The sequence below is a fragment of the Peromyscus maniculatus genome, chromosome X (genome assembly GCF_049852395.1).
Source record: "Peromyscus maniculatus bairdii isolate BWxNUB_F1_BW_parent chromosome X, HU_Pman_BW_mat_3.1, whole genome shotgun sequence".
In the NCBI taxonomy this organism is placed as follows: Eukaryota; Metazoa; Chordata; class Mammalia; order Rodentia; family Cricetidae; genus Peromyscus; species Peromyscus maniculatus.
Genome location: NC_134875.1, coordinates 78,603,613 through 78,612,059, shown reverse-complemented (window position 1 = coordinate 78,612,059; position 8,447 = coordinate 78,603,613). Strand labels below are relative to the sequence as shown.

At 38.3% G+C, this 8,447-nt stretch overlaps 1 protein-coding gene across 1 annotated transcript; it reads right to left on the bottom strand.

Annotated features, from left to right (window-relative positions):
- Positions 1-831: 831 nt before the first annotated feature.
- Itm2a (integral membrane protein 2A) lies at positions 832-6,776 on the bottom strand. The gene is made up of 6 exons (XM_006992620.4): positions 6,513-6,776; positions 3,197-3,328; positions 2,727-2,924; positions 2,393-2,503; positions 1,726-1,876; positions 832-1,599 (listed from the first exon to the last, which is right to left on the bottom strand). Exons 1-6 carry the CDS (start codon positions 6,621-6,623, stop codon positions 1,511-1,513), a joined length of 792 nt encoding a protein of 263 aa, XP_006992682.1. The 5' UTR covers positions 6,624-6,776; the 3' UTR covers positions 832-1,510.
- Between the last annotated feature and the right edge of the window lie 1,671 nt (positions 6,777-8,447).

Here is an 8,447-nt window from a genome sequence, read left to right as displayed (position 1 = left end):
CACTGTAGGTGGATGACTATGAATGGTATGCTGTTTCATAATATGTCAATTAAAAACTTTTGCTTTTTCATTCAACCCCTTGTCAACAAAATTTGATGTACAAGGAAGGCATCTTTCTACAGATGCTTATATTAAAACATGCTGTTTTACATGGTTGTATTTCTTTGAGGGGCATTATTTTTTTCTAATTTTTGTGAAAGTAGTTGACAGAATTATTGCAGCACTGGCCTACTTGGTGTGGTGTTTATACTTGTAGATAAATGTGTAAAGATGTCAGGCTTGTGAAGCTGTTAAAAATCATCGGTGTTGAACCAGTGTTCCAGAGATTAAAGCGCCTCAACAAGCCTGACAACCTGAGGACCTGAGTTCCATCCCCAGCACATATGTCAAGGAGGACAGGAGAATCTACTCAACAGTGTTGTCCTCTGACCTCCACATACTCATTTTGGCACACATCCACACACTAAATAAATTACTTTAACTTTAAAAAGTCTTAATGCCTCATTCAATGTTAGTCTTTGGTGATCTACTATAGCTGCATATAGTTATGTTTTTATGAAAAAGAAAAACCATTAAAATGTTTTAAATTGTTCTGAGCTGGAGACTCTCTGTAAGTAGTTGAAGTTATATGACAAGGAAATTATAAGATATTTAAACAGCAATTGATACAAAATGAAAATGGGGAAATGTGAGATTGTGAAACATAAATATGTAGATGTGGTAATGGATACAGTTATGTTCATAATTTTATATCTGATTCATGTAAATAAAAGCCAAATAAACAATGATTTCCACATTAAGTATCTGTCAAGTGACAAAAATAAAACATGATTGAATATGGTAAACTTTATTATAGGGTTGTAGAATTCATACAACCGGAACTCCTTACAGCATTCAGCACCTGTACAGTTCTGTGGATTTCACAATACAGATATCAATGAGAAAGAATCATTACATGTGTAAAAAATTGCTTCCTCATGAACATTGTTCACATATAAGTCAGATTCATTAAAGAGCACCTGATAGAAATGCAAAAATGTAATTTCTAAAATCAGGAGAGTTGAACAAAATGAAGAATAAAACAAAAGAATGTGAAGAGATTTGACATGCTGCACACAAAAATGTCACAAATGATTTGAAATATTTTAAATTTAAAGCACGCTCCAGGCAGATGACTCTGTCAAGAACTTGCTTTAAATGAAAACAGAGGGTGGATTTTATTGTCGGGATGTTAGATGATATATTCATGCTGCTTTCAGAAGTCTAAACCCTATAAATTCAAACGAAAAGATGATCATTTCATTTTTTTTTTTTTTGCAAACAGCAAGCAATGTCAATTAAACTAGAATTGGACAATAGCTTGCAGTGGTTAGTAGTTTTCTCCCCCCTTTCCTTTTCCAGTATAAGCAATAGAGTAAATGTATGAGTAAATATCGCGAGTATCCCGTTATCAAAGTCAGACTGTAAGTTGCTGACGTATTACCAAGGATACTCTTTAATCTGCCATTCTTCACTCTTGGCAGATCTTGGTCTCAACAATGAATTCATTGGGGAAGTGTCTAATCTTCCAGCATTTGTCAATGGCGCGCTTGTTGAAACCTGTGAAGGCATAAAAAAGATGGCTTTTGAGTTTTCTGTGCTCGTAGAAAGGTATTTCAACACACTCATTTCCAAGCAGTCTACCCTCAGTCTTTTCCATTCACCCACTAATAATAAATTGCCTACCCAGCAAGAGGTCTCTGCGTCTAAGGCGGAAGGATTTTCGGTTATTGCAAAGTTGGTAAATAAAAATGCCAAGGTTGCTAACATCACGAATTTCTTCCACAGCAACCAGGTCTTCACGAACCACATAAGTGTGAGGCAAATATTTGCCACTCTAAAAGTGAAAAGAAAAAAGATTAACACGATAAATTCTTAAAGACGGTATTAAAATTCCCACTTATATACTTTTAAAAATAGACATTATTAAAAAGAATTTATTTTAGAAAGTTTTATATATTATTTTTATTATACACATACACATTTATGGGTTTTAAGTTCAGTGTGCTATTTGCACATACACACAGCATGCATTGATCAAATCCAACCTCCCTTTATCCACCTCCCCCTACACACACTCCCTTTTCAACTTCTATTAGCCAGTGTTCTGTGTTCAAGTGAGCATTTTTAGCTTCTATGTATGAAGGAGAACATAAAGTATTTGTGTCTGACTGGCCTACATTGCTTAACATAAAATAATTCAGTTCCATCTATCTTGGCACAGCATACACTTTTCATTCAAAAATATTTCAATGAAATAGAATGTCTGGCCCAACTCATTAACTTCTTTGAATAATGAAGCAAAATTATTTGGAAATGCTTATAGAAAAAAACTGATCTCTAAAATACGTACTGCCAGCTTGCCAAAAAGCTCCACCAGATTCTTTGGAGTCATAACAATGGAAGTATTGAGGGGCATCAGGTAACAGTTTCCCAAAAGCAGGTCCAGGTAAGCAGTCATTCCCTGTTGGGAAGGTGAAAAAAGATGGATATTAATACTTCAGATTTACTAAGTACCATTAGAACAGACAGCCAGATATCCTTCGAAAATTCACTACTGTCTACCCGACAACACCACCATGAAGGAGCTTGGCTTCGAAAGCTGTTTATTTATGAATAGATTGTTTGCCTTTCAATGAAGAAGGAATAGAGAAAACTTGGAATAGCTGAAAGAAAGAGAAATCCACCTTCTCAAAGTCATGGATAATGGCTGCAGGATCACTATCCGAGAAACTGGGAACAGGCACATCGATGATGGCGATGTTGTCATCCTCACGAATATCAGCCTCCTCAGTCACAGGCAGGAAGTATGGCTCTCCTCCATGAAGGGAATTGACGGGATCTTCAGAATCAAAGAAGCACATCTCACCGTGATAAATGGTGCTCTAAGAGACAGAAGGTGGACTTGAACCTTTCTAATACTCACAGTCACGACACTTGAATTGTTTCTTACACTCATGTCAATTCATCATACTGTGTTAATCTGAGGCTTGTTTGTTAGATCATCATGAAGCCTAGGCAATGTCAGAGACGGAAAAGTAATTTGAAAACACTCCTCAAGTCTTTATTTCTCTGGATACCACCACATAATTATTTAGGTTGCTAATGAAATACATGGCAATTAGTAATTCCAAGTATTAAGAAGTGTAACTATTACCTTGGGCATGAAGTACTTGTAAATGCAGGCTCCACCAACAATCAGTCCTGCCAAGATGAATGAGAGGCCTAGGAGAGTAAGCATACATCTCCCAGAAGAGCCATCTTTCTCCTGCGTGGCAACTCTGAGCTCCTATTGATTAAAAAGCAAAATTTAAAAAAAAACAGATTATACTTTCAGACAGTTGCTTTTGTGAGCAATTTATCACTCCTAAAAAAACAAAATATTTAAAAAATAAACTAAGCTGTTCTAAACTACAATCATTTCAAGACAATTTCTGATGCTAATATATATAGAATATCTCCACCAACACTAGCCTTCCTTATAGCATTTTCAAACTTAAATATAGATATAATGTTATTTTAAAATATATACTTATCATTAATTTATAGAATGATGTATTTTTATTAAAAATACTTAATGTGGATCTACTGTTTTAAGAGATGTTTAATAGATAGAACAGTATTTTTTAACTATCGATATGATATAGTTCAGGTTGTCTCTAAAAATTATGTTCTTTAATTGGAACTAGTCATAGTTTTATAAATAGACAGTTTACTACTTGCTTAGAAATCCATTTATCAACTTAAAGGAGTGTTAGTAACCTTCAGTTCGTTGGCTAGTTTTCAAAAAGCTTTGTCAAATTGGGAAGGGGTTATTTCCTTTTATTTTAGAAATTAATTGAAGTCAATTATATATTTTCTGATATTCCTAATTTTATTAGTAAGTATAAAGCTTCCGGGTATTATCCATTATTCTATACATTGCAATAATGCTGTTTTCCAAGTCCTAGAGCAAGGACTAGATTTGAAAGTAGAGAATTTTCTACACAAAGAAGCTGTTTGTGAAGCAGTGATTTAAACATTCTATGAGATCAATAATTTGCTGAAGGATTCTAAAAAAAAAAAAAAAAAATCCAAAAATAAAGTTACTGATTAACTGCGCCGTCCATGGGGCCTGGAACGGAAAGGCCTGTTTGCAGTTTGCATCTCACAGTACGCCCCTCAGTCACATTATTACGCAAGAGCATAAGTGAAGGCGGCAAATCTCAGTCCTCGTAATACAAGTTGCTCTTAAAAATTATTTTCATTTGTCTAGCATCAGAATGCTTCACGAAATTGTTATGTTTGGGACATTTAACCGACGTTCCATCAATTTGGTGAAAAATGCACGTTAATGTGCAAAAGAGGAAAGGTAGAAAATCGTTTGATAATTTTTGTTTGCAAAATAAAGATATTTTTAAAGGTCAAAATTTGAGAATCACATTTTAATTTATTTAAGCTTATTTCATCAATTATATTCAACACATACTGAAATGCCTTAATTGTTTTCATTAAAAATATAAACTAATATTTAGCATTACAAAAGCTGAATTTTGTATTTTGCCTGGGAATTACTGTAATATAGCTGTGGGATCTTAAATTTGGGTGCAGAAAGATGAAATGACTTGCTAAAAGGCACATAATAGCTTAACTTGAATTTCTCTGAAGAATGAATTTCTTTTTTCTTATTACTGAGACAGAAGAACAATTTGTACTGTATTTCATTTCTCTTTTCCAATAATTCAGGAAGTTTATCATTAAGCATGGCTAAAGTAATGAGGGTCTTGGTTTAACTAGACATGACTATTCAGTAGGAATAAGGATTTCTTTTGTTTTCATTTAACATTGAAGGAGTTGAATGTAGTTGAATGAAGGAATTATCATAGCTAATTTCTTTTCGAAGTGTATTTTAAAAGTTACTGTATATCATTTGCTAATGTGAGTCCAGTGTGTTCAGTCTCTGTTGATCAGGCCTAATCCATAAACCGCAATGTAATGTGTCAAGTAGTTCTGTCAAAGTGGCCATGTTAGGGTTGGTTCTCTAAAACCTAACAAAGAAAGATAATCAAAGTGGAGGTGTTTGTTTTTATTTATTCCTCGAGCCACAGGACTGGCAAAAGTATTACATAGTAATTGAATCTTTCTACAACTCATGAAGTTTTTGGTGGTGAGGGGGAAAAAGGATTACTGTGTAGCTATTTTTAATACTGGCATCTAGTTAGACCTACCCTCAAATCTGGCCATGTTTCATTTACAGAGTTAGTGGGACGACGACGACTACATATTTGACCTTCTGTCATTTAATTTAAACCTCAACAATGCAAGGGGGTGTTGCTTTTGAGTTCCAGAATGTGTGATACACAAAAGCTAGTTTGATTGCAGAGTTAAATATTGAAAGTTTCCATGATGAAAGTTCTGCAGCACCACATTAACATTTCAAATTGTATGCATAATTAAGTTTTACTACATGAATTCAGATCTCACTCAAAACACTTTTCAAATATCCACTCTAAACCTAAAAGGGAAAACTTTTTAAAGACAACAGGACAAGTTAGGACAGATCAAGCCCCATTACTGCAGATTCCACAGATGCAGAAGAAAATATAATCGCCTTTTAAAATTGAGATTTTACTGAGGAAAAATGATAGTTTATCAATGCTTCAAACGTGGTTGGTTTTTAAAAGAAATATAAATTGGACGAGATAAATAACTTGGGAGGAGAGAACTTCTCCAGTGCCTGGAAAATGAGTTGTTTAAATTGCAACATTTGCTGTGTTTCAGATATCTATATGAAGGGAGCGCGATATTGTGCAACAAGAAATAACAACCAAAAGAAGAGCCCTCAAAATGTATCTTTACAAGGGTTTGGCCAAGAATTAAAACCAATATATATTTTTGACAGCTCCATTACCTAACCATTAATACTGTCTACCTAAAAATACACACAAATGTGTGTGTGTGTGTGTGTGTGTGTGTGTGTGTGTGTGTGTGTGTTGTGCAGACACACACTTGCCCCAACGCATACAGTTTGGAGTTAAAGCTGCCCCTTGCCTCCATTCAACCTCCACAATCAGCAATCCTACAAAGACACAGATTCATATAATTTTACTGAAGTCAATAGGAAAGAACAGTTAAGTCTTTTGCCCTTGCTCACCCCATGTGGCTGCACTGTCTCTGTAGCTATAATTGTGTCTCTGGCTAAATCCATAGCCCATTTCCCAGAACAAAATGACACGAAGGAATTTCTTCAAACTCCTTCCAACAACTTCCTGGGATTGGTAGTGTTAAGGGATGGAATCGCATGGATGCAGAAGGGCATGAGTCGAAGCAGAGTATAAGGGGACCCACGCAACTTACAGTGCAGATTGGCCTGCCTGGAACCCAGGACTGCGGGGGCAGCCAATAATTCGTCCTCTGCACCTGCATTGCAACCCCCCTCTTTCTCTTTCCACTCCCCAACCCCAGAAGGCCCACATAGGCCGAGTGGGAACTACCTTGCCAGTCAGGATCTGAGCTCGGACGGTGCGGCTCACGAGTGCCTCCACATCTTGCCGCGCCTCCTCCTTTTGCACCGCCGTGGGGGTGTTGAAGGCGATCTTCACCATGGTGAATCTTCGGGCTGCGCGGTAAGGCGCGGCTCGAATCAGTATCCTGGGCTGCAGGTTGAAAGAGGAGGGGAACGCGCTTGCTCAAGCAGCACTTACTTTCTCCCTGTCTTCCACAGGCTGCAGCAGCTCAGGTCTGGGGATACTTATGACGCAGTCCCAGGCTGAGTGGGAGAGCGTAGGCGGGGCCAGGGAGGTGCTGTGGGAGGAGCGGGAGGGGGCCCAAGCGCTGGAGTGGAAGCGAGTGGGGGTGGGAAGCTGCTAGTTGGAAAGAGGGGAACTGGAGCTGATGGCCGGCTCAGGGTAGACAAGCCTCACCTGCACCCCAGGCATGCTCCTACTGCCTTCTGCACCCTCAGATAAGAGCAAGGCAGGAAGGAAACCTGCCTGTCGTGTCTTTCTGCTTCTGCCTGGACCACAATAGCCCCTGACTTTGACTCTGTTTTCCCAAACTTGGGCCTGGCCCCCTGCGGGGCCCAGGACTGTAACTTGGCGCCAACCCAAGGTTTCTCAGTTCCACAACCCACCCAAGCCAGAAAGCACAGATCCCCGACTGTTCTACACCTTTATATCTTCCGTTTAAAGAACACCTTAGAGGTTCGTCTGTAGTTGCTTGCTTCATTCGCCCAACATGGTTTTTCTTCCATGATTTTTTGTTTTCTTTTATAACTTTAACTTTCCAACTTTAAGTAATGTTCGATGAGAAAGACTGGGCTTTTGTCTCCTGAACTCCTCATTTTGCAGACAGGACATGATGAGATACAGAGAAGGGAGGGTGGGAAGCTCATTCCTAATGAATCAGTGAAATAACCCAGATCTTTTCATTCTCCCTGGCGGGGATAGCCAGAGTAAGGTCTCAGTCCAGAGCCTGTTTCTCTTCAGCCACCAGCTGTGTAAGCAGCAGGGGAAAAGCAGGGGAAAGCAGGGGTGTATGCACCTATGTGTTTAAGGAGGTAGGGTGTAGACAGTATAACCAGATGCTGATGCAGCTCTTGCAGAAAAAAATAATAAATAACCTCAAAGGGACTAGGTTACAAAGCATTATGGAACATTTACATCGATATTCAGCTAATATAGTTAAACTGTTTCTTCAGTCCGTTCTGCTAGACCAGTGACAGAGAGAATCTAACTTGTGAAATTCAAGCTGTGGTGGTGCGTGATTTAGAGTTGGTGGTAGAGAGTTTATAAATAGTCTTGCTACATAAAACAGAATAGAGGTCTGTTGTATGAAGGGAGCAATACAAAACAAAGCTCCAACAAAACAAAACAAAACACCGTTTTACTAGAGAATTCCCCACCTACTCATCAACTTAACCCAACAGACATGAATATGCTGAGTTGCATCCCTTCTATCCAAGAAATTTTAACTTGGAGTTTTTCCCATGGAGATTGTTCTGCCTCTAAAGCCCTCTCCTGTCTTGATTGTGGGGGCTTTGCAAAGACAGAGTTCATATTCTCTGATAGGGCACAGATGGGAAGGTGGACAGAGGAGAACAGTGAGGAGCCTGTGCCTTGTACAGGGTCAGGACCTTACAAGCAGGATGTTTGAGTTTACTTAGAAACACTGGCATCTTATGTTCTTTCACTTTTTACTCAAGTCTGACTATTATAATTCAGTATTTGTCAGGCAACCCTTAGTTTAGGCAGAGAAAAACCTCAGTTTTCCCAGAATGTTTCTCTTTCCAGCTGCCCTCTGTTGGGAATCACCTTTATGACCCCTTAGTTAGGATCTGCACTACCCTGATCCACACCACCTGCATAACTGAACACATACTTATTTCTACACAGTTATCTGCTAAGAGCAAGCTGCTGGAACAGATAGCA

Coding starts and splice junctions, on each gene's coding strand:
- Itm2a (XM_006992620.4), bottom strand. CDS start 6,623: ATGGTGAAGATCGCCTTCAACACCCCCACGGCGGTGCAAAAGGAGGAG. Junction 3,329..6,512: donor CTCAGATCCTGACTGGCAAG/GTAGTTCCCACT, acceptor TTTAATCAATAG/GAGCTCAGAGTTGCCACGCA. Junction 2,504..2,726: donor TTATCCATGACTTTGAGAAG/GTGGATTTCTCT, acceptor CCTTCCCAACAG/GGAATGACTGCTTACCTGGA.